The sequence below is a fragment of the Pimephales promelas genome, chromosome 1 (assembly GCF_988280905.1).
Source record: "Pimephales promelas chromosome 1, fPimPro1.hap1.1, whole genome shotgun sequence".
Lineage (NCBI taxonomy): Eukaryota > Metazoa > Chordata > Actinopteri > Cypriniformes > Leuciscidae > Pimephales > Pimephales promelas.
Genome location: NC_142769.1, coordinates 13011114 through 13037941, shown reverse-complemented (window position 1 = coordinate 13037941; position 26828 = coordinate 13011114). Strand labels below are relative to the sequence as shown.

General features: G+C 44.3%; 1 protein-coding gene and 1 pseudogene across 2 annotated transcripts; both read left to right on the top strand.

The window, feature by feature from the left end:
* The first annotated feature begins 1477 nt into the window (after window positions 1-1477).
* Window positions 1478-3711, top strand: LOC148998365 (uncharacterized; annotated as a pseudogene). Its single transcript, XR_016150340.1, has 2 exons — window positions 1478-3485; window positions 3573-3711. The product of XR_016150340.1 is annotated as an uncharacterized LOC148998365 (transcript).
* Window positions 3712-3880: 169 nt separating this feature from the next.
* On the top strand, window positions 3881-8124 carry LOC120477717 (uncharacterized). Its single transcript, XM_039669505.2, has 8 exons — window positions 3881-4186; window positions 4280-4339; window positions 6034-6084; window positions 6276-6374; window positions 6454-6537; window positions 6686-6906; window positions 7072-7231; window positions 7339-8124. Exons 1-8 carry the CDS (start codon window positions 3898-3900, stop codon window positions 7482-7484), a joined length of 1110 nt encoding a protein of 369 aa, XP_039525439.2. The 5' UTR covers window positions 3881-3897; the 3' UTR covers window positions 7485-8124.
* Window positions 8125-26828: the final 18704 nt, after the last annotated feature.

The window sequence follows — 26828 nt, the reverse complement described above, 5'->3', positions numbered from 1 at the left end:
AGCGAGGTTAGCCGAATCTGCATGTCCCGCCTGAGATGAAGGCGGGGGCGCAGCCGACCCCCCCTGGAGGTAAGGAAGGGACCATCCTGGTGGTGGTGATAGGACCCAGATAGCAAAAAATATCCGCACGGCTTCTTTTTGCCGCCGGCCCCGAGCTTTCGGCTATAGGTGCGTCCCGCTGGCGGAGAAGAAACGTTTGCCGCCGAATACGTCACTCCCATTTCTTGCGAGATGCCGCCGGCAAATAGCCAGCGGGCCGACTGCTTCATTTTCTCTGGTGGTTGCCTCCGTCTAATGGACCGCGGCCGGCTGGCGGCAAGACGCGTTTAAATACAAGAATTTCTACTCACTCATGTTTGGCATGTTGGGAGTTAGAATGGAAGTGGAACTGACAGCATTTTTACTACTTTTCACATTTGAAGCAATTATAAAATCATAATAGCATGTGAATTATATCAAATATTAGTTGTTATTTTTTTTACCAGTGAAAGACATCTGCAACATATGGCCAAAATATTGGGTAGGTCTACTTTATATATTTTTAATTTACAACCATGATAATATCTTAACATGAAAATCTCTGTTTTGAGCTGAAGGATAAACTCAAACAAAAAGCTAAAATCTCCTATGGTTTCACAGCTGCGCTGGCAGATTTGTGAAATATTTAGAAATATTTTGTCTCTCTGACTTTTCAGGAAATTTCGTTTATGTCTTTAATTTTTTCCCAAACTCGATTTTTTTATTTTTTTATTTGAAAGACAGAGTATAACTTTTGGTGTTTACTAACAAAGCAGAATGATGTATATAGGTTGATCAGGCAAACAAAATAATTTAATAAAAGTATGCTGCTTGTTCAGTTCACCATGTAGCTAGAGTGGCTAGCAAGTGTTGGCTAACACATGCTATTTTGCCTTTGTTACAGTTACACACTGATATTAAGCAATGTTACTTTGTTACATGTAGAAAGGTAACTAGCTACAGTAGGTAGCCAAAGCTTTACATCTAGAAAGACAGAGTATAACCTTTGGTGTTTACTAACAAAGCAGAATTATGTATATAGGTTGATAAGACAAACAAAACAATTTAAAGTATGCTGCTTGTTCAGTTCACCATATAGCTAGAGTGGCTAGCAAGTGTTAGCAAGCATGTGCTGTGTTGCTACTGTACTTCTAGGATTTAAGGGGATTATGATGAGTTATAATTATCTGAACTGCTGTGCTTTTTATTTTGGAGGACAATGCTGTGTTCACTTGAATAACTACACTGAATGAGTAAATTTTATTTGTAACAATTTCACTGTTCCACATTTTTCTGATCAGTTTTTTTCCCTGTTCAGCCAAGCTATTGTATATTCCTAATGTTAACAATGTGTCTTTGTTCACATTTTCTTGCAGATACCTTGACCGGAGCATAACTGATTATCTTCATTCAAGAGAACTACTGTTGGACAATCATTTTGGCTTTAAAGGTAAATGCATTGTTAGTCACAATGTCTAGTTACTGGGCCAAAAGGAGAAGAATATTGAAAGGAGTTGAGAGGGACAAACAGGAAATTGCAGCAGCAAACAATGCTGTACTTGCTGCTATTTCTGAATTTGACCAAGTAAATCCTCCTGTTAATGAACATCAACATGGAATGGCTACTAGCCATGGACAAACTGTAAACTCTGAAGCACAGGAAATAACTGTTGATGAGGTACATGAACCTGGTGAAATATTTTCCTCAAGCACAGAAGATAGTGAAGAGGAAGAGGATTGCCTAAGGACACAGTTGGCAGGGTGGGCTATGACAACATGATTCCACATGTTGCACTTGGTAAGCCTTTAACCATTTTGTCCAAGGATCACCCAACCCTTCCTAAAGACCCAAGAACCCTTCTTAAAACAGTGACTTGTGTTAAAACAACAGAACTCTCAGGTGGCGTATACCATCACTTTGGAATTGAAAGTGGAATACTATCGCAGTTTTTAGTGTCTCCTCAATTGCAGAAGTTAACGTCAGTTTCAATGCAAGTTAATGTTGATGGACTTCCACTTTTCAAAAGCTCAAATGCCCAGTTCTGGCCAGTTCTTGGTTTAATTGAGCAATACGTGGGTAATGTCCAGCAAAACAAACTTCCATTTCTCATTGGTCTCTATTATGGGAAAAAGAAGCCAAGCAGCCTTCACTTTTTGAATCCTTTTGTAGAAGAGGCACAGCGACTTGAAACGGAAGGAGTTCTGTTTGAAAGGAGAGTACTTCCTTTCAGAATATCATCATTCATCTGTGACGCCCCTGCTCGTGCACTTGTTAGAAATGTGAAAGGTCACAATGGATATTATGGGTGTAACAAGTGTGTTCAAAAAGGGGTCCACTACGAGAACAGATGCTACTCCAAGATTAGACCATGCAGTCCGTGATGAACTTTCTGATGATAGTCATCATTGTGGAGAAACGCCATTAGCATTATTGTCTGTTGGTTTGGTAACCCAGTTCCCACTGGATTATATGCATCTGGTATGCCTTGGAGTGACAAGAAAGTTGTTGCATCTTTGGCTAAAGGGACCACGACTGACAAGATTTTCACCCAGCATGGTAAAAGAGCTCTCCAGAGTACTCCTGACCTTCAAACCTCATGTTCCGTGCGAGTTCAACAGGAAGCAACGATCCATGGAAGATGTTGATTGTTGGAAAGCTACTGAATTCAGGCAGTTCCTCTTGTACGCTGGACCAGTCAGCTTAAAAGGCCTTGTACCAACTCAAGTGTACAACAACTTCATGCTGCTTTCATTTGGCATCACCATCCTACTGAATGTTTCCCTGTGTGCTGACCTTGCAGACTATGCACACGGAATATTGGTTCTCTTTGTTGATCACTGCAGCAAGCTTTATGGGAAAGAACATGTTACATACAACATGCATGGATTGGTGCACCTCAGCCAAGATGCCAAGAAGTATGGAGTCCTTGATAACATCTCATGCTTCCCATTTGAGAACTTCCTTGGGCATCTGAAGAAACTGTTGCGCAAGCCTACACAACCACTGGAGCAGGTTGTTCGCCGATTGTCTGAGAGAAGTCAGCACAGAACAAACATCTCCAAAACAAGGTCCTTGAGAGAGCACAACCATGGGCCACTCCTCAACGGTCTTTCTGTGAAAAAGCAGTATGAGGAGTGTTACTTTCAAGACTTTGTAGTGAAACGTTCAGAGGGAGACAACTGTGTCCTGTTGAAAAATAAGGACATAGTTGTTATACAGAATGTCGTCATTGATGAAATGGACAACACTTTCGTCATCTACAAGAGGTTCCGGAACATGGTCGATTTCTTTACTTACCCTGTGGAATCTTCCAAGATAGGCATTTTTCATTTATCTGGCCTATCAGACACACTCCGCTTTACGCACATAGCAAATGTGCAGAAGAAATATTATCTTTTTCCTTGCCCAGATGGAAAGGCTGGTTTCCTGTTGATCCACTTGTAAAAATGACTGCTTTTTTGAAGGGGTGAGAATTGAAATTGTATTGCTTTTGCCTGGATGGTAATCAATGTATAATTTATTCATATTTATTCGTATTTTTCTTCTATTTTAGATGCTGTTTGCCATTGTCCAGTTTATTGATGAGGAGGACCTTCCATTTGCAGTGGTTCCGCAAGTGTGGCTCAGCGAGGGCATGTGCTTTTGGCCCCCATTTAACCTCCGCAAAAAAAGATAAAGGCAACAATTTAGCCATCCGCTGCACGCCTCCACACATCTCCTGGGAGAAACATAATTTTAAGTTTATGAAGGGAGCAGGTAAATGGGTCTAACTTGTGCATTTGATTTTCCTGCTTTTCATCTGTGCATTTTCTTTGTCTGTTTATGGTGGATAACTCTTTCATGCATTATTCCTTGCTCTAGAATCTTGGCAAGAGGCGATGCGATATTTGGTGCGCTTCCAAGCGGGTTCCAGTGTTGAAACAGATGATGACAAGAAGGGAAAGAGAAAGAGAATTTCAAATTCCAAGTACAGACCCCAGGCCTCTTCTGATGAAGAGAAGTCTAGTCTGCCAGATGCACCAGCAGTGCAGTCGTTTGGAAAACCTCTTTTGAGCTTTGAAAACATAGTTCCTGGTAACAAGACTCCAGTGCTGCCCGATGCTCCAGAAGTTGCGTTGATTCCAGAAAACCAGGAAAATGTTGAGCCATCTGTAGGCTTCAGAGCTGGTATGTAAAATTGCTGTAGTTGCTTGATTTGTGATCCTCCCACTTAATTATACCCTTTGTTAGATTTTCACATTTTTGTTTCCTCTTTCTCAGAACCAGGTTTCTTCCCTGAAATCCAGACTCCACTTCTCAGAGCCAAGAGTTTCAGTACAAGTAAGTGATGTTTTTTTTTTGTTTGTTTGTTTGTTTTGGAAACTATTACTTCTACAAACCCAATTCCATAAAAGTTGGGACACTGTACAAATTATGAATAAAAACAGAATGCAATGATGTGGAAGTTTCAAATTTCAACATTATATTTAGAATACAACATAGATGACATATCAAATGTTTAAACTGAGAAAATGCATAATTTTAAGGGAAAAATAAGTTGATTTTAAATTTCATGGCATCAACACATCTCAAAAAAGTTGGGACAAGGCCATTTTTACCACTGTGTGGCATCCCCTCTTCTTTTAATAACAGTCTGCAAACGTCTGGGGACTGAGGAGACAAGTTGCTCAAGTTTAGGAATAGGAATGTTGTCCCATTCTTGTCTAATAAAGGCTTCTAGCTGCTCAACTGTCTTAGGTCTTCTTTGTTGCATCTTCCTCTTTATGATGCGCCAAATGTTTTCTATGGGTGAAAGATCTGGACTGCAGGCTGGCCATTTCAGTACCCGGATCCTTCTTCTACGCAGCCATGATGTTGTAATTGATGCAGTATGTGGTTTGGCATTGTCTTGTTGGAAAATACAAGGTCTTCCCTGAAAGAGACGATGTCTGGATGGGAGCATATGTTGTTCTAGAACTTGGATATACCTTTCAGCATTGATGGTGCCTTTCCAGATGTGTAAGCTGCCCATGCCACACGCACTCATGCAACCCCATACCATCAGAGATGCAGGCTTCTGAAATGAGCGCTGATAACAACTTGGGTTGTCCTTGTCCTCTTTAGTCCGGATGACATGGCGTCCCAGTTTTCCAAAAAGAACTTCAAATTTTGATTCGTCTGACCACAGAACAGTTTTCCACTTTGCTAGAGTCCACTTTAAATGAGCCTTGGCCCAGAGAAAACGCCTGCGCTTCTGGTTCCCGTTTAGATATGGCTTCTTTTTTGACCTATAGAGCTTTAGCCGGCAACGGTGAATGGCACGGTGGATTGTGTTCACTGACAATGTTTTCTGGAAGTATTCTTGAGCCCATGTTGTGATTTCCATTACAGTAGCATTCCTGTGTGTGATGCAGTGCCGTCTAAGGGCCCGAAGATCACGGCCATTCAGTATGGTTTTCCGGCCTTGACCCTTATGCACAGAGATTGTTCCAGATTCTCTGAATCTTTGGATGATATTATGCACTGTTGATGATGATAACTTCAAACTCTTTGCAATTTTTCTCTGAGAAACTCCTTTCTGATATTGCTCCACTATTTTTTGCCTCAGCATTGGGGGAATTGGTGATCCTCTGCCCATCTTGACTTCTGAGAGACACTGCCACTCTGAGAGGCTCTTTTTATACCCAATCATGTTGCCAATTGACCTAATAAGTTGCAAATTGGTCCTCCAGCCGTTCCTTATATGTACATTTAACTTTTCTGGCCTCTTATTGCTACCTGTCCCAAATTTTTTGGAATTTGTAGCTCTCATGAAATCCAAAAGGAGCCAATATTTGGCATGGCAATTCAAAATGTCTCACTTTCAACATTTGATATGGCATCTATGTTGTATTCTAAATATAATATTGAAATTTGAAACTTCCACATCATTGCATTCTGTTTTTATTCACAATTTGTACAGTGTCCCAACTTTTATGGAATTGGGTTTGTATTTAATATGAGGAATCCTTTAATCACAATCTGTTTTTCATTAGGACACTTGACTGGTTTCTCGCCGCAGCAGGTTCTGGATGAAAGGTGTCAAGGTGTGTTGTACATTCCATTAGCTTTGCACAGTTCAATTATAGTTTCATTACTGAATATGCAATACTCGTGTACAGCATGACGTTTTCAGCTATGAAGGTATATTCTAGGCCTATGTCTTAGTGTCCAGTGTTTTAACAGTATTTAAAATAGTACCTTTAGGTGTTTTTAATTGTTTTATTTTTTTATATAGATTTCCAGAGACTCCAAAATAAGAACCAAGCCCTTATTGGGGAGAACCAAGCTCTCAGGGAGGAGATCCAAGCCCTGAGGGAAAGCAATGCACGAGCAGGTGAGAACATGCACAAAAAAGTAAACTTTAAGAGTACGTGATGTAGGTCCAAAATTACCATATGCCTTTCATTTTGTAGCTTCGGATGACAGCGGCTCACTTCAAGAGCAGGTGAAGCAAGTTGGGAATATGTTGAAGACGTTTGCTCGCACTGGGCAATCAGGTACAACTTGCAAACAACACCTGTGGTTATTGGTTTAATTCCCACTGAGGCCACCTACACATGTAGTAGACCTAGATATAAATGTCATAGTTTTAGTATTTGAGGGACCTGGACTGACTATAATATTTTATTATGGGAACCCCTGTAGGTGCAGATCAGACTTTAATGCTGCGACGTCTTGGAGAGTTTGGCGATGTTGTGCGTAGCATGGACAGCAAAATGGACACTATGCTGCAACATTTCAGTGCCAATGTGTCTGTTGGAGAGTTATCCCTGCCAGGGGATCTGTTACTCCCCCTAGACACCCAGGAAGATTTGGCCTTGCTTGATAACAGTTTGAGGCAGGATAAAGAGCTCCAGGATCGTTTTGTAAGTGTGCTGTTTATAACTCCATGGAGTAAACTAAAAAGTAAAATTAAGATTGTACACTGCATATTTTACAGTCTGAATCCACAGCCTGTCACATTTTATATTTTTGTATGATAAGCTTCAGAGAAATGTAATTTGTAATTTTTATTTTTTTGGGATTTGCAGCTTCGGTTTTTGGCCATCAAATGTGGGAGGGACCTAAAAACAACCGTCTGGCGAATGCTTCAGAGTATCTTCTCTAATCACCTTGCCATCAATACAACCTGGACTGGTGTAGGGGATAAAGCATGTTTTAGAGACACCTTCCTGAAGACCATTGTTCAAAGTAAGTTGGATTTTTTTTTTTATTTTTTTTTATTTTCACATATATTTAAGTAGACGTTAATGGCATTATGCCATTCAAATGGATTAACAGATCTGTATTTTCTACAGGAGCCATCCGGAAGAACCCGGCGACCCAGGATGCCACTGATGAGGCGTTCCAGGTTAATGTTACGCGTTACCTGAAAGGAGCATCTGACCGTGAAGGTGGGAAAAGGCGCCGCACTGCTGAGAGGGACCCACAGCCGACCCCTTAAACCTAGGCTGACTACTGACACCCCAGCATCACTGATAAACGGAACCCTGTTTTTATCCTGCAGTCAGTAACATCAAGATGCCTAAAGAAGCCAGAAGTGTTAGAACACTCACACAATCCACACTGTTCACTGTGGAAATTACTTATTTTTTCCTTCTTCTTCTTCCTTGTGAATACCTCTGAAACTTTATATTGCACATTTACCTTGTACAAAATATTCCACTTACTACATTTGCTTTTTTTCCATTCCATCACAGTACTTAACTTGTTGATTCTATTGTTAAATAGAGTTTGTAAATCATTGTGCCAAAGGTCAGGTCTACTACTTTTTACCTCTAATTTTTGTGTGTGTATGTGTCAAGTTGTTTATCACAGATACAAGAGACACAGATCTTATTGCACAGTGAAATCTTGTATCCTAGGTCAGCAGTGCCATTATAGTGGTTTATTTGCACTTATCCTATCCTGTTAGGAATGGCTTGTAAATGCGATTTATTTATTTGGTATCCTGCACATTCTTTGGTACCAACTATCCTTGCTACTAATGTTTACTGGTAATTCTTTTCATCACAGAGATGACCTCTTTGTATTAATAATATTTGTAAGTGTTATAATTTGCTTGTAGGCTAAGGCTGTTTTTTATTTATATATATATATATATATATATATATATATATATATATATATATATTTTTTTACCTAAAATTTAATTGGAAACCTGCATATTCTATAGTGTGTATTTTGTTATTTATATTTCAGTCATATGACATGTTTCAATATGACAGTTACTGTACATTGCATGTCCTTTAGTGTGTATTTTGTTATTTATATTTTAGTGAAATGACATGTTTCAATGACAGTTACTGTACATTGCATGTTCTTTAGTGTGTATTACTTTTGTTATTTATATTTTGGTGATCTGACATGTTTCAATGACAGTTACTGTACTTTGCACTGTGGAATTAAAACGTCAAATGTAAAATTGTCTGCTTTGATCAATCCCCAGACAGCAAACTGACATTGAATCAACGTGGAAACGATGTCTCTCATGACATTGAAACAACGTTGATTTTGCTCATCGAATTAACGTTGAACCAACGTCAGACGCGGCATTCTTCAAAGCTAAATGAAAATCGAAAATTGTTTTGCTTTCATAACGTTGAAACAACGCGTTGATTTCAAGTTGATTTTCCGTTAGTTTTGAAAGAATGACGCTTCTGACGTTGGTTCAACGTTAATTCGATGAGCAAAACAATGTCAGATCAACGTTGTTTCGATGTCATATTTCCACGTTGATTCAATGTCAGTTTGCTATCTGGGTCATTATTCTTGATAAACTGCATTTTATTTATTTGTTTATTTATCAGTTATATAATAACTATAAATATATATAAATAATAAGCGGCGACCCGTCATGGCTCGAAAATAGCGTTTGCCTCCGACGGACCGCGGAAGGTTAGCCTTCGGTAAAGCGGCGGCGGAACGGCGGCGGCTGCCGCTTTTTAAAAAGCGGTTGCCGCCGGCGGTGCGCCGTTAAACGTGTTTGCGATTACGCCATTATGACGCTTCTACTATCTCCGGAGCGCCGCCGGCGGACCGCTGACTCATTGCTATCTGGGGAGTGAGGTAATACATGACGCGCTGATTGAGTCTTCCTGACAGAACTTTAAGCTAAAGCTTTCATGTCGCTGTCTGTTCAAGGAGTGCTGAAACATCAATTAGTTACTCATTAAAGTCATTTCGGCTTTATTACGGCTTATAACTTTTGGCATAAAGTAAAACTATTTGGCATAGCCTACCTGACCAGAAGATGTTCAACACCTTTCTTAATGTTAAGTATTAAAAGATATCTGAATACTACAATAAATATACCTAATGTTTGCATACACTGGTAACGTTTCTGTAATTTACACAAGATCGCAAACTCCATGAATTATCAGCTAACGTTATTCTGGCCCTTCAGTTAGACAGAACAAATAAATGTCACATTAGACAAGGAAGTTGTTGGTTGTGTTTGAATAATTGCGTATATTATTTATTCTTGCTAAATGAAGAATAAGACGGCCCAAAGGTTGGTTAAAATTTAAAGGGCTAATTCAAATTTGAGGGCAGTGACGAGTACATGTGCCTGGGGTGTCTGGACAACCACTGGACGACATAACTTTAAGCAATGGCCCTGAGCAATTGTAACAACCTTCACCACAAAACGTAGTTATAGCCTTTTTGTTAAAACAACCTTTTAGCCATGTTGTTAAAACATTGTTAGAAGGTTGGGTACGCTGTGTTCTGTATTTGCTGAGTAAATGGATGATGAGGGTGCAGATGGTGTGCAGGTGTATGTGGTTAATACTCCAGAGAGGGAGTGCGTTGTGATTGGCTGGTGCAAGAACCTGCCAGATCTGTGACAGTAATATGTTTACAGATGATTTTAGAAAGTGAATGTCCACACCACCATTTTAAGCAGACTTATATATCGTGTATAATTTGTCAACTACTGCACAATAAAAATATTTCATTCTCAAATTATTTAGTAGGGGTGAAATAGATGGTGTAGCCTACTACTAACAGCCTCTCATTGAACTCACCAATTTCTAAACATCTGGAAACTGATGTCCCTTCCCCCCAAAAAATAAAGCCCGCCCAAATAATTCATTCAAGGAAAAGAAAAAAAACAGATGTGCTGCCCACATCCTGAAAGCAAAAAGGTGAACGTTCCAGAGGTCTGAGTCTTTCTCATTTAGTTTCTGGGAAAGCAAGCCAAGAGCCGGATGAGCTCATGTTTTCACCGCCTGCTCGACTGAGCACGCCAAGGGTTCGAGGAGGCCACGGAGTGTCTGTCACAGCTCAGCGTGATTGGACGAGACGTGCTCTTTTAAAACACTTTGACTGCATTGTTGAGGAATGAACTTTGTTTGGGGTTCAAGAAAGTCTAAACTGAAGTTCAAAAGAGAGGGAGAGACTAAAAAGTGCTGTCTCTACTTAAAATTGCCCAATTACAAAAAAAATCAAGTAAAAGAAACATATAATTTAGATTGGCCAAGCGAGAACTACATTTTATTGCATGTTATTTTTGCACTGGTGAGAGTTTGTGGGCATAACAGTGGATTTTTGAAGATCTCAACTAGCTGGTTCTTTTTCGTAATATGTTTGTTGTTTTCTAGAAAACACACACACACACACACACACACATATATATATATATATATATATATATATATATATATATATATAGTGACTTTGGGAATGTGATACTGCATGTTTAACCCTCTGAGGACGGATTGGGCAGTACTGCCCAAAATTACATACTTTTACAAATATCTTGAATATCAAAAAGTTATTCATGATAGAGAGGTGCGGCCTTTTTTGCCGTCTTCCTCAGATTCCGCTGAAAACAGTAATAACTGGATAACCGGCTAGTATACACACCGTCAAAGGCCAATCAAATCAATGTTGTTTGGCAGATTCACGAGCAACAACCACTGGAAAAATTGCCGATGGAGAAATATTTTTCTTGCCCAATCAGGGAAAGGTTACGATGACGTAATCTAGCAAATCGGATGACTTTGTAGCCTTTCTTGGGGTGGTACAAACAATGTCGAGTGGTGGAGGAGACGACTGAAAGCGAACGGACGTGCCGAGTATAAACAAGGCTTTACAGAGCGAGAGCACGCTGAGATTTATATAAGAGAGAGACAGAAGAATTATAATATATTAGGGATGCACTGAATATTCGGCCGGCGAAAATTTCCGGCCGAAAATGGCCCAAAAGTGCATTTTCGGTTTTCGTCCGAAAGACTTTTATCACCGAAACAATACAGCCGAAATGTTGTGATGACGCAAACAGAAACCGCGACCTGCACGTGCTTGTCGGAAGCAACATGTCTGCGGTGGACGTATTTCAGTGTATCTGAACCCGCGATGAGATGGAAACCTTGTTTATCCACCTATATCTGCTCTAAACAATGCGCGCCGCCATGATGACGACTCCGGTTGCGAGCGGGTCAAGAGCGGTGCGCGCGCTGTCTGTGAACCTGATGACCAGGTCGTGCTTTCCCACCTTCAACTGCTCCATGAGACGCGGTAATGGCCGTGACGTAAACTTTAAGGGTGGAGGGCGACAGCCTACGCTCCAGCCCTTCCTGCAGGAAGGAAAGCACGACACCGATTGGACATCTCCAGGGGTCTTCACCACGGGAAGAGCACCAGTTGACGAAGAGGTTCCACTTCAACGCATAGAGGTGTCTAGTGGACGACGCTCTAGCGGAAGTGATGGTCACCGCCACCGCAGCGTACTCAAACCCGCCTCGTCCCATCCAGGAGCCACACGTGTAGCCTCCAGAGCTTGGGACGAGGGTGCCACAGGGTGCCCCGTCTCTGAGAGAGTAGGTCTTTCCTCAGAGGATAGGCCAAGGAGGTGCTGTCGCGAGGAGCATCAGTTTGGAGAACCACGTCTTGGTGGGCCAATAGGGGGCTACCAACAAGACCTGCTCCTCGTCCTCCTTGATCTTGCACAAAATCCGTGCAAGAAGGCTCACTGGGGGAAACGCATACTTCCGTGGGCCCCGCGGCCAGCTGTGCGCCAGGGCATCTGTGCCGAGCGTGCCCTCGGACAGGGAGTAAAACAGGGCGCAGTGGGATGAGTCCCGGGAGGCGAACAGGTCTATCTGTGCCTCCCCGAACTGGTCCCAAATCAGCTGGACCGTCTGCGAGTCGCTGCCAGGTTCCGGTCTCCTGGAATGTAAACGGCACGAAGGGACCTCAGGTGCTTCTGTTTCCATAATAGGAGGTGGCATGCGAGCTGCAACATCCGACGTGAGCGTAGACCACCCTGGTGGTTGATATACGCTACCGTAGCGGTATTGTCCGAACGGACAATTACGTGTTGACCCCCCAGAGCAGTGCTCGAAAGCGGTGCAGTGCCAGGCGTACTGCCAGCAGCTTGAGGCAATTGATGTGCATGAGGTGCTGGGGTCCTGTCCAGGAACCCGCGGCTGCATGCCCATTGCACACGGCTCCCCAACCCATGGTAGAGGCATCCGTGGAGACAACGACATGCCTGGAACCTCGCAAAGAGGGACCCCGGCCCGTAAAAAGCTGAGGTTCGACCACGGGAAGAAGGTCTGACAGCAGTTTGGAGTCACTGGGACTCTGAGCGAGCCGCGATGCCATGCCCACCTCGGGACTCGATCGCGAAGCCACAGCTGAAGCGGTCTCATATGAAGCAATCTGAGTGGCGTCGCCGCAGCTGCGGATGCCATATGCCCCAGGAGCCTCTGAAAGAGTTTCAGATGGACCGTGCTCTTGCCCTTAAACTGTCAAAGACAAGTCAGCAGTGAGTGCGCGCGCTTGCTCGTGAGCTGCGCGGGCATGGTGACCGAGTCTATCTCCATTCCGAGAAAAGAGATCCTTTGCACGGGGCAAAGTTAGCTCTTCTCCCGATTGACCCGAAGGCCCAGACGGCCTAGGTGCTGTAGCACAAGTTCTCTGTGTTCGCAAACCTGCTCTCGAGAGTGTGCCAGGATAAGCCAATCGTCGAGGTAGTTCAGGATGCAAACCCCGTGTTCGCGAAGGGGAACAAGGGCTGCCTCGACAATCTTCGTAAAGACGCGAGGAGACAGAGCTAAGCCGAATGGGAGAACCGTGTACTGATATGCCTCTCCCTCGAACGCAACCGAAGAAACGGTCTGTGTCGAGGTAAGATGGATAGTCTCCATTGGAAACATGAAAGTACACGTCCTTCAGGTCCATCACTGCAAACCAATCCTGAGGCCAAACGCACTCGAAAATGCGTTTGGCTGTGAGCATTTTGACCGGCAGAGCACGGTTCAAAACGCGAAGATATAGGATCGGTCGTAACCCACCGGTCTTCTTGGGGACAATGAAGTAAGGCTGTAAACCCAGACCTCATCTCGGCTGGAGGGACAGTCTCGATTGCACCCTTCACCAGCAGGGCGGCAATCTCCGCTCTCATGATCGGGGCATAGCCACCGACCACCATAAGCGAACTCCCCGAAACGGGGAGGAGATCGTGTGAACTGAGTCGCATAGCCAAGTCTGATCGTTCGGGCGACCCAGCGGGACAGGCCGGGGAGCTCTAACCAAGCTCCCAGAACCGATCCAGTGGGATACCTGAGCCACAGACGTCACCTTCGTTGCTCGTAGAGCAAGATCGGTGACGGCAGGCAGCTCAAGGATGAGCCCTGAATCAGCCCTACCCTCGTGCATGTCATTGAACACCCATGAGAATGACAATAACATACAGTGAGGTGGCAGCCTGCCCCGCAGCTCTACAGGTCCCCGCCACCGGAGTAGACAAAAACCTACAGGCATTGAAGGGGTGCCTAGGGCTGCCACACCGGGTGGAGGCACTGTGGGGACATATAAATGTTGCCACAGAACACTCCACAGGGGGGAACCCCAGTGCACCCTAGACTGCAGCCTCCACGAGGGCAGAGAAGGTGGAAGAGGCCGCTGAGTGATCGTGATAAGTCAAAGGAGACGTCCATGATCTCACGGCCTCTTCATGCACATCCGGGAAGAAAGGATCTGGGTTCGCCACCCCCAAAAAACAATCATCAGCCTTAAGTGCTCGGGATATGGCAGAATTTTCCACAGAAACCCGATACTCGTGGCAGCCCGGGAAGCATGGCTGTGAGCCCTGAATCAAACTCGCTAGCACATCCGAGGACAGCAGCACAGACGAGCCATCTTCAGAGGACTCCAGCTCACCTTGTGATGCGGCGATAAACATGATTTCCTCAGCTGGGAGACCGAATAAGAACGCGGGCCCGCAGACGACCCCGCCCACTCACTCTGGACCACGTGGGTTGCAACGTACAAGACGGAGTGTGGACCGAGGAATATCGTCGGTTTAGTTTCAGACCTGACGTCTTTTTGGTCACCCTGGCCACCAGCCAAAGCATTATCTCATGTGGAGAAAATAGTTCGGGTTGTGGATGAGGGGAATCTCACTCTATTGAGCTCATTGAGTCTCAACCGTTATACACTGCAATGATCACGTTCCCACTGTGAGAACGTGACACACCCACGAGCGCTGTCCGAGCGTGATCAAAGCCCAAACATGTCAAACAGCGCTCACGCCCATCAGCTGATTCTATCAGAATACCGCACTCAGAAATACACGGGCAGATCGTCTTCAAAAAGACGCGTCTTTAAAAAGGGGTGCCGCATGCACACTCTTTCAGTGATAGGAGAAAACTCCGCGGATGTTGAAGCGACCAGGGAGAGAGACACACACTGGCAGACCACTGCTCAGATCGCAGACAATGTGAAATTCGCTGGGTACCGCCGTCACACCAACACCATAGAATTCGCTCGTCTCAAAGTGGTGAGTCACCGTAGTAAACTCAGATTGTGTGGCTTGTGGAGTGAAGAAGTTCTCTTGGCTCCAAAGCGAAAACATACTGCGTTCACTTCCTCCATTTATACGGAGATACGCTATGCAAATTCCGCAGACCCAAGGCATTTTCATGCCATTGGCTCGTTTTTAAATACTCGAAGAGGATTGGCTTTCTATGCGAAACCCCCCCCATTCTCCGTCATTTCAACGTAACTCGGAGTGACTACGAAAGGGAACTAGGGTTACATATGTAACTGAGACGTTTCCTTTCAAGGGAACTTAGAGCTGCATCAAACGCTGTATGAACGCAAATACCCACGTTGCCATAGGACCAAGTAACCGTCATGTGAGAACTAGCGCACAGAGGACGAGAGCACCTGTGCCCCAGGGGTAAAGCTTAAGTCTAGATCATAGAACTTAATAAACATATGTGGTGAGGACCACCCAGCCGTATCACAGACATCACTCAGAGATACTCCTGACAATGGAGCTTTAGTAGCAGCCATTCTCCTGGTAGAGTGGGTTTGTACAGCAAAAGGTGAAGGCTGACCAGCCGACTCATAAGCAAGTGAGAGAGCCTCGACCACCCACTTGCTCATTCTTTGTTTAGATGCGGGACACCCTTTACTGGGTGGCCCATAACACACAAATAGTTGTTCTGACTTTCTCCACAGGGCAGCTCTGTGGGCATAAGTGTCTAATGCCCTAACAGGGCAGAGTAAATTAAGTTTCTCCTGGTCTTACGACAGAAATGGAGGGGGACAGAAAGCCTGCAGAACTGTAGGTGTAACAACATAAGTAGGGAGCTTTGGAACGTAACCTGGTCTAGGATGTAGAAAAGCCTTAACCATGCCAGGCGAAAATTACAGGCAAGAGGGTGAAACCAATAAAGCCTGCAAATCTCTTATTCTTTTTAGTGAGGAGATAGCAAGTAGAAAGATAGTTTTAAACATGAGAAACTTCTCGGGAACTTCTTCGATAGGTTCGAAAGGAGCTAGGGAAAGACCTTCCAATACAATGGCCAGATCCCAGGTCGGCACCCTTGTGCAAACTGCTGGCCTCAGCCTCAAAGTGCCACGAAGGAAACGAGTTATAAATGGGTGTCTCCCAAGAGAAACTCCACTGAAAGGGACGTGGTAAGCAGCCAGTGCCGCCACATACACCTTTAGTGTGGAGGGGGATAACCCTGTGGAGAAACGCTCCTGCAGGAATTCCAGCACTGCACCCACTGGGCAGTTAACTGGGTCCTGCAGGTGTTCTCCACAACAAGAAGTGAAAAGTTTCCACTTCAAGGCATAAAGCTTCCTCGTGGATGGAGCTCTGGAATGAAGAATGGTCTCAACAACCTTGGTTGAGAGACCGGAATCTATGAGCTGTGCCCCCTCAGAGGCCAAGCCCACAATTTCCATAACTCTGGACGAGGTGAAATATTGTGCCGCCCGCTTGAGAGAGTAGATCTGGTCCGCGAGGAAATCAGGTCCGCGAACCATACTCGGGCCGGCCAGAATGGGGCTACTAATAGTAGGCTGACCCCGTCCCGGTGGACCCTCTTCAGAACTCCTGGTAGCAGAGCAATCAAGAGAAAGCCATACAGACGTGACCTCGGCCACGGCTGCACCATAGCCTCCAACCCCAGGGGGGCTGGATGACTGATGGAGAACCACAGATGACAATGCATGGTCTCCTTGGAAGCAAATAGGTCCACCTTGGCGCAACTGAAACTCAACCAAAGGAGCTACACCACTTCGGGGTGAAGTCTCCATTCCCCTGGCCTCTGCCCCTGCCTCGACAGGGAGTCCGCTGTCACATTCAAATACCCAGGAAGATGCATTGCTCTCAGTAATAGTAATTTCCCTTAGGACCACAGGAGAACCTGACGGGCCAACTTTGTAAAGCCGGCGAGACCGCAGGCCCCCCTGATGATTTATATGTGAGACCACCGACGTGTTGTCTGACTAAACTAACACATGATGACCTCTCAGGTCTGCTAGGAAGTGTTTCAGAGCCTGAAACACCGCCAACATCTCTAGACAATTTATATGCCACGATAGATGATGGTCCTGCCACAGACCTTGGCTTTGACGACCACTCACGACCGCCCCCCACCCTGTGAGGGAAGCATCCGTTGTTAGCGTTACGTGACGACAAAGAGCCCCCAACACAGGACTTTTGGATAGCAACCAAGTTTCTTTTTATATGACCAGAGCACGAAGGCAGCACCGCATGACTTTGATTGTGCAGAGCGGATTTCCCCTCGGGGAGAATCCCTTGGCCCTGAGCCACCACTGTAGCGGTCTCATGTACAACAGGCCGCAAATAAACACTGCTGCCATCAGACCCAACAGTCTCTGAAACTGCTTTACAGTGATTAACTGGCCTAGCTTTACTTGATTCACAGCTAAGAGAATCGAATCGATGCAGGTCGGAGAGGGTCGTGCCCGCATCGAAACTGAATCCCAAACGACACCCAGAAAAGTGGTCGTCTGAGACGGAGATAATACACTTTTCTTTGCGTTCATCCTCAACCCCAACTTCCTGATATGAGCGAGAACGACCTCTCAATACCGAACTGCCATCTGCTCTGACTGAGCTAAAATTAACCAATCGTCAATGTAATTGAGGATACGAATGCCCTGAAGCCTCAGCGGCACTAGTGCTGCATCCATGCATTTCGTGAAAGTGCGGGGAGATAAAGCTAGGCCAAACGGAAGAACCCTGTACTGGTATGCCTCGCCCCCGAAGGCGAACCTCAGGAACTTCCTGTGTTGTGGAAGGATGAAAATGTGGAAGTATGCGTCTGCGATCTGATTTGTGACACGATCTGCTTGATAGTGAGCATCTTGAATTTTAGCTTACCTACCGAGCGATTCAATAGGCGCAGATCTAAAATTGGACGCAACCACATCCTTCTTTGGAACGCTGAAATATCGGTTGAAATAACCTGACTCCAAACTGGGAGGAGGAACCCGTTCTATAGCCTCCTTTTGAAGGAGCGTTTTCACCTCTTGTTCCATTACCAGAGCCTGCTCAGGGCCCACCACTGTAGGTAGAACCCCTCTGAATTATGGTGGACGACACCTGAATTGGATAGCATAACCCTTTTCTACTGTCTGCAGGACGCAATGAGATATTTTTGGAAGGCTTTTCCACTCTGCCAGAAAATCTACTAATGATACCAGTATCTCGAGACTGGCCTCTGGTGTAACTTGAGCAGCAAACGGCACACCAGCAGGGAACGACTGGTTTAACAGCTCTGATACCCTCCTCAGAGGGAGCGAGCATCCCCCGGGAAAGCGCTCGCTGGGACGGTCTGCGCCCTGGCATGAAGACGGGGTTGGCAGAACGGCCTCCTGAGGGAACCGGGGAAGAATGGGCGCCTTAAAAAAAAGATGAACACCTTTCCGCCTCGGTGGGGACCACCCTCAGTTTCCTGAACGCCTTGGCGTCAGGACTTCTTCTTGGCCGAAGCCTCCTTAGCCAATACAACTGTCCTCAGATCAGTTCTTTTAGTAGATGACTTCGGCTGAGAGTGCCATGACTGAGCCCACTGTCCAGCAGGGGGAGCATGAGACGTGACACTCTGCTTCTGCTGCGCCCTATGTGACGAGCTCGTAGACGGCCAGGGCTGCTCCCGCCTAGCAGCCCCAGGAACGTGAACTTTTATTGGAATAAACTTCTTAAAAGCTGCTGCTTGTTTTTTCTCTTCTTGGAATTTATCAATGACTGAATTTACAGCATCATCAAAAAGACTCATAGGAGAGAGAGGAGCATCCAACAGAAAAGATTTTTCTTTCATATTTGTTTGACTCAACCAAAGATGTCTTTCTGCGGCCACCAGGGCTGCCAATGAGTGACCCACTAGTTTGGCCGATTCTCTGGTGGCGCGCAGAGATAGATCTGCCGCCGAATATACTTTACCCACCAGCGCTGATGTATTTCTTAGAGGCTTGGTGGGTAATGCCAGTGTCTTGTAGGGCTGTCAACGAATATTCTAAATTCGAATATGTTTTTGAATAGTTTTAAAAAAACAGAAATTCGAAGGTGAAAATTAATATTCGAATTAAAAAAAAAAAAACGCCCGTGGAAGCAGAGGCGCGGCTGTCTGTCTTGCGAGTGGCCGTGCACGCTACCTGATTAGGGTTCAGAGACAGGTGTCGCACTGGCACAGCGTCCCTCACTGCTGAATGTTGATCTATATGGAAAATGGCAGAAAGTGCAGAGCCCAACTCGACCGCAGGAGAGAAAGTGATTTTAACCCCCCAAAATGCCGGACTGCCGGACAGACACGTGATCGGCAGCCCGCTGAGAAAACTGCGTTATCTGCTATGGAGTGTCTCTTCGTAGACACGTATTGCGCGGACAGCCCAGACCAGGACATCAGTTTGGTGCTTCAAAAAGAGATGTTGATGTATGAACAAGAGTCTCCAGTACCTGGTCAACAAAATCCAATACCCTCACATCGCCCAGATGGCAAAGAAATATCTTTCCATCCCCGGATCCTCCACTTCAAGCACCAAGAATGTAAGTAGCCTTTTTCGTTTTTAATAGTTCTTTATTTTTTATGAACCTCGGGATAAAGGCGTGGTCACATTTCTCAGAATTGTGTGCCTCATTTTATTTAACTTTCAACAGAAACAGCCTGTAGGCTAACTAATTAGATAGGCCTATTGCGTTCGAGAGTGAGGTTTGCAGTCTTGGCCATTACTTTGTTTTACTTTTTTGTGTAGGTAATACGTTGTTAAATATGTTTAAAATTAAATAAAGTACCAAATGCGGAACAATCCATTCATGCATTCGTGACATCAAGGCTAGATTATTGTAATGCTTTTATAAGTGGTTGCCCTGCACGCTTATTAAATAAACTACATCTGGTCCAAAACGCAGCAGTTCTTACCAGAACCAGAAAGTATGACCATATTAGACCGGTTCTATCAGGACTGCATTGTCTCCCTATTAAACATTGTATAAATTAAAAAAATATTGCTGATTACTTACAAAGCACTAAATGGTTTAGCTCCCCAGTACTTGCAGTAGCACCTCATTGCAGTACACGAGATCCAGGGGGCAGAGTTGGATCCAAATCTAAGGGATGGAGATGGGTAGGATTAGGAGTGGGGTTAGGGATCAGGAGGTGGACATGGGTAGGATTAGTGGTGGGGTTAGGGACCAGGGGGCGGAGATGTGTAGGTTTAGGTATATGTAAGGTGGGAGCAGTTGGATCTGGATCCATCTCCTCCCCCTGGAATTCATGTTCTGCAGTGAGGACCAGCTCAGTACTTGAGCGAGCTCTTAACGTATTATAGTCCTTCACATCTATTGCAATCTCAAAATTCACCTCAAAAACTCAAATCTATACAAAAAAAAAAACATCTCTTTGACATAGCATACACATAAGACATTATATATCCCCTGCGCTTGTGCTGCTGCTTTACGCTGGTACCTTTTTTTTTTTATTTATATAGCACACATAATACAACAGAATGTGCAATTTACCTACAGTACCATACCACTACATACAGACAAACAGTGGAATATAAACAAAAAACACAAAAAAAAGACAAAAGACGAAAACAAATATTAGCTATGTCTCAATCACACCTCAAAGCCAAGCTACTTTAAACTGACCCCCTGATTCTATATCTAAAAAGTAGGTTTTTAACACCGTCTTGATGCAGTCAGCGACTTTACTGATCTAATAGAGAGCGGGAGGTTGTTCCAAAGCATAGGATAGACTCTCGCAACCCGGTCTCATCCCAAGACGTCATATAACTGACGTTTTGGGACGTCTTTTGACCATACGTCAATATTCGCCTTTTTAGGGCCCCCTTAAACGTCAGTAACTCTACCCCAGACCTAAACCTAACCCTAAACCTAACCCGTCACCTAACTGACGTTAAAGGTAAAGCGTCAGTTGTATGACGGCCCGGGATCGCCATCTACCGACGTTTAAGGGGGCCCTAAAAAGGCGGATATTGACGTATGGTCAAAAGACATCCCAAGACATCAGTTATATGACTTTTTGGGATGAGACTGTGTTAATTCTCGAAAACGCTCTGTCACCTTTGCGTTTCCAATTTGTTCTTGCAGTCACAAGGAGATTCAAATGTTCAGATCTCAGAGCCCTGGATGGAGTGTAAACGGACACCAACTCAGAAAGATACGGTGGTGCCAAATTATGTAGTGCTTCAAAAACTAAAAGAATGATCTTATACTGTACTCTAAGCTTGACTGGCAGCCAATTCGAAGATCTCAGTAAAGGTGTAACATGATCCATTTTCTTCGCAGACTTGATCAATCTGGCTGCAGCATTTTGTATGTTTTGCAAACATGCCAGCGCTTTTTTCTCAATTATATATAGTGCATATAGTGAATTACAATAATCCATTCTAGAGAATACGACCACCGAAATAGCTCTCTCAAGATTTGTTTAAGATAGATGGTTTAGTTTTTGCTAAAAGTTTTAAGTGAAAAAAACTAGATCTGACCACAGAGTTTATTTGCTTGTCCATTTTTAGCTCTGAAACAAAAATAAAACCAAGGCTTTGTCTGCTGGTACCTGTTTGTCGGCTGTTACATTTTTGTTTTCTGGACATGTTTTTCTCGGATTCAACCTTCTCGGATTACTCACTGGTCTATTTTCACACCCTCAAAAATTTTTGGATAACTGACCTGGCTGTCTCTGTGATCCTGTTACACAGATCGGCTGCGGGCCCTCTCCATTCCTATCCTTATATCCCTCTCGACATCTGATACTGTGAGTCTTAGGCTACGTTCACACTGCAGGGCTTAATGCTCAATTCCGATTTTTTTTAAAAATGCGATTTTTTTGCAAGGCCGTTCACATTTCCAATTAAATGCGACCTTTTGTGATCTCCTGTGTGAACGTGAAATGACCCAGAAGTGACCCGCATGCGCAGAAGGGTAATCAACGGTCCAAGACGTCACTTGTTGTTTGCAGAATAGTTCTTTTTTTTTCATATGTTATTATTGCCACAGCCCATATACAAACACAGACAATAATTATTTTATCGACGGGCAGTTTGCACATAAATGTAAGATTTTTCCGATCCTCACAGACCTCGTCATAAAACCCGTTTAATTGATAGTGGGTGTCCGCGGCGCTCCTTGCTTTGTCACCGGCAGCCGCGGTGTTGCCAGATTGGGTGGTTATTCGCTACATTTTAAGGCATGTTCACATGTGTTTTAGCCAGGTTTTCACTTGGAAGGCTCTATATCTGGCACCCTACTGTACAAAGTTATACTGACAGAGAGCGCACGTTCACATACACCAGAATGAACGTGTTCACAGTAATGTTCATCAGGCAGTAATACAGTATGTTTATTTCGGGAGAACGTGAATAATATGATACGCGAAAATATGAACGCGTTCATGCACTATCGTTCATTGAACGCGTTCAGGCACAACACTGGGGAAGATAGAGACACGTCTGCAGTGGCCCATAACAGTGAGGAAACGCGTTGGAGTTAGCGTGTATTGGCTGGCTACAGGTGCTTGCAATGACGTGCGGGTCGGATATTTGTGACCTGGCCGTTCAGATTGAAGTCGCATTTCAAAAGATCGGATACATATCGGATTTAGACCACATACCCAAGTGGCCTGGGTCGCATTTGAAAAGATCGGATCTGTGTCGTTCAGACTGTCATGAAAAAATCAGATACAGGTCGCATAGGGGCAAAAAAATCGGAATTAGGTCGTTTCAGCCTGCAGTGTGAACTTAGCCTTAGCTCTCTTTGTCTTGTGTCTTTTGTGGTGTCAATCCTTAGTATGGTTGGGTAGCCTTTCGTTCTGTGGATTGAGTTTTAAGACACGGTTCTGGCTAACGCAGTTAAACCGATAAACTGTTGTGTAGGTTGAACTGGTCATCACTGGTCATGTTGTCGCATATCCATCTTTTTTTGTTTTTGCTGTTTTTTGATGAGAATAAACAAAGTACTTTTACCGAGATGGCTTTGCAATTTTCTGCTGTTCATCTCAGAACATTTAAAGGATCTTTCTGCTTGGCTCCCGACACTTACAAATGGTGTGAACAACTAGGGGTTATATGCCAGCCTTGCTATATATACCAGAAGAAACTTCAGAATTACCATTACTCATCTTCTTATACTATTCCGGTTGTCTGTACCAACCCCCGTGTTCCAGATACAACACAGCTGGAAAAAAGACTTGGGCATATCAACTCTGGAAATTTAAGATCGCTAGGTCTTGATTCTGACATGCTACTTTTGACGGAAACCTGGCGGGTGCCTAATGACTTTTTGAACTTGATCCTCTTAACGCCACCTGGGTACATATTTTTTTGTTAACTTCACCGTAGAGGTGGAGGGCTGACTGTAGTTTGCCATGAGACTATTTAAATATCCAAGATCAAGTTCCATGATGTTAAAACATTTGAATACCTAACGCTGAGAATGACTGGCCAAATGTCACTGGCTGTAATTTTAATTTACCGACCTCCAAAAATTCCCTCTGAATTTTTCTCTGATATTAGTGAGTTACTTACTCTTGCCTGTGGTAGTCATTCACCTGTTATATTGCATGGTGATTTTAATATACATGAAAACACTGCACAATATAACGAAATGATGTCTGGATTGTTTCAATTTGACTCAGCATGTAACTTTTGCTATTCACTTCAGAGGCCATGTACTGATATCATATGTACATCTGGCTTGAATAATATTCTTGTAGTAGCTCTGATTTTGCATTTTCAGATCATAAACTCATAAACTTCAGTTGTAGTTTTCCAGTATCTATATCACCTCAGAAGAAAATGCTGACTTATCGTAAATCAATTATGTGAACCCAACTACTTTCTCTGCTTCAATGAGGGCTTCTACATGGTCAGAATATCTACTATCTAACTGTCCGTCAGAAATCTGCTGTATCTCCAATAATGCTCTGTCTCAAACACTTGAGATGCACACTCCTGTTAACTAGACTGGTTCCATCTACTCGTACCTCACCTTGGTTCACTCTTGAACTTAGAATGAACGTCGCCTAGAAAGACTATACAGGAAAACTGGACTCACTGTACACTCTTTGGCTCTTAAAGAACATTTGCTTAACTAACGTACAGCCCTTAACGATGCAAGATCCTCTTATTTCTCCTCTACTATTAGGAATTCCATGTGCAGGCCCAAATCACTCTTTGCTTTGGTTAACAAACTCACAAATCCACCTCAACATGTTATTTCAGCCTCTGAAATGCTTGTGAATAGCTTTTGTAAATTATTTTCAGATAGATTGAAGTCAATCACTGAATACTGAATCCATCACCAAAAACACTCATTCAGGTGACTCAAATTTGATGTTATTTACATGTTTGGGGGCTGAGGGAAGATCCTAACCGCAAGCTGTGTGGGCAAAAGGGAACACTGGAACATATACTGTCAGGGTGTAAAACAGCTCTCACCCAAGGTCGCTATAGGTGGCGTCATGACAAGGTGTTACTGTCCCTTGCTGACATATTGGAGCGGGAGGAATGCAGAAAGAAGCCTGCCTGTATGGGCTTGAAAAGGGCGATCACCTTCGTCAAGGAGGGAGAAAGGCCGTGTTCAACCAAATCATCAAAGCCCAATCTCCTTCAAAAGGCCAGGTCCTGGGAGAAGAGGGTGGACGTGGGGAAAAGGCTGCAATTCCCGGAGGTGGTGGTCACAGCCCTCCGTCCATACATTGTCTTGTGGTCAACAGAGTGCAAGAAAATAATTCTGGTTGAGCTAACAGTGCCTTGGGAGGAGGTATGTGATGTTGCTCATGAGAGGAAGGCCTTAAAGTACCAGTCCCTTCTTCCGGACTGAAAGGACAAGGGATGGCAGGCATGGCTGTGCCCTCTGGAGGTCGGCTGTAGAGGTTTCCCCGCCAAATCAACCTGGCGGTTACTATCAGCAATGGACATGCATGAAAAGACAAAAAAACAAGCAGCTTGTCGCATGGGGAAGGAGGCAGTGCCTCCTGCTGGATATGGAATAGGCGGGAGGAGGAAAGCTGGAAGCCAGGAGCAGATGGGCAGTGACCTGGCCATCACTGCCGGCCAACCAACTGGAGGGTGTTGTGGTTGAGGGCCGAAACACCCAGTGAAGGTTGTGTACCACCTGATGACAACTGCTCCTGGTTGAAGGCTCCAGTACAGTTACCCATAAGGTAACTGAAAAATGCACCCACTAGGTGTATGATGCTAGTTATCTGGTGCAGCTCACTCAACGAACCTTCTCTCTGCTTTTACTCCGAATACTTCTTTTGCCATAAGTTATCTAATTGTGAAGTCTAATTCCACATCCTGCCAGCTCTATCCTACACCTACTATTTTGCTTACGATGTGTGTCGTCAAGGTCACACCCTTCATAACGCATAAACTGTAGTTGGGCTTTCACCATTGTCCCAGCAGAATTAAAAACGGCTGTGGTGACCCCCATTCTTAAAAAAAAGAGGCCATGGACATGGACAACATGGACAACTACAGACCAATATCCAATTTAACATTCCTAAGCAAAATCATTGAAAAGGTTGTTGCTTCGCAATTGCAATTTTATTTGGATATAAATGGTCTTTTTGAACCTTTTCAGTCAGGTTTTTGCCCATCTTACAGCACTGAAACTGCTCTTCTGCGTGTGGTTAAAGGGATGGTTCACTCTGAAATTAATTTTTCAAATGTTTTAGCTTACCTCAAGTGTCTTTGTTTCCATAAGCATTTTCAATTTTGACATTTTTCGGTCAAACCGGTGTTGTCTGTCAGTCATATAATGCAGGTTTAAGGGGTCCACCTCAAAGAGCATGCACAGAGAAGTCAAAATTAAACATCATTTAATGACTTGTGAATATAAGTACTCACTGATGGACTAAGACACGAAACGAGCGGTTTGTGTGAGAAAACGAACAGTATTTATATAGTTTTTACCTCTTGTTAACCAGCCATCGAACTGATCTGAATCAGAAGTCCAACTGAACCGAAATGAACCGTCTCCAGACGTTGTGCCGGAAGTGATCTCTCACGCGTCTACGTCACACAATGTTTACACGGAGATTTCGGGAGTTTTACCTTTTACTAAACATATTTACATATATCGAAATCGTCTTCCATTGCGATTTTCCGTATATCTACATATGTTTAGTGAAAGGTAAAGCTCCCGAATTCTCCGTGTCCTGCCGCGAAAGGACCTGAGGCAGGTAAGCACTAACTGGACGCGTTCCTCTGTGAGGTGCGCTGTCTGGGCGACCGAGTCCAACTCCATACTGAGATTAGAGATCTTCTGCACGGGGCAGAGTTTGCTCTTGTCCCAATTGACCTGAAGCCACAACTGGCTGAGGTGCCGTAGCACCATGTCCCTGTGATCGCACAACACATCTTTCGAGTGTGCCAGAATTTCAGAGGCTCCTAGGGCATATGGCAGCTGCAGCCGCAGTAACGCCGCTCGGCATGTTACATATGAGACCGCTCCAGCACTGGCTTTGCGATCAAGTCTCGAGGTGGGCGTGGCAGAGCGGCACGTTCTGGGTCAAAGTAACCCCGAACTGTCGCCAAACCTTCTCCCCGTGGTCGGATCCTGCGTTTCTACGGGCTGGAGTGCCCCTAGTCCAGGTTACCAGGCATGCTGTGGTTTTCACAGATTTCATAATCGAGACTTCCTTAGATTTCCATGACGCATGCGCGAGATTTGCGATCTGCTCACACCAGCTTACACCACTTCAGATCGCAATTCTCGCGCATGCGTCGTGGAAATCTAAGGAAGTCTCGTTCTGGCCTACAAGGAAGAAAAGAAATAGTCGAATAAACTCGTTATTTTTGTTTGTTTTTTCGCACAAAAAGTATTCGTGTCGCTTGATAAACATATAGTTGAGCCACGGTAGTCACTTGGGATATTTAAACATTTTCTTCATTGACTTTCTGGGCCGTCAAGAGGCAGTCCTTTAGGAGCCAATGTGGTAGTTATACAGCTCTCAAATTTAATCAAAAATATCTTCATTTG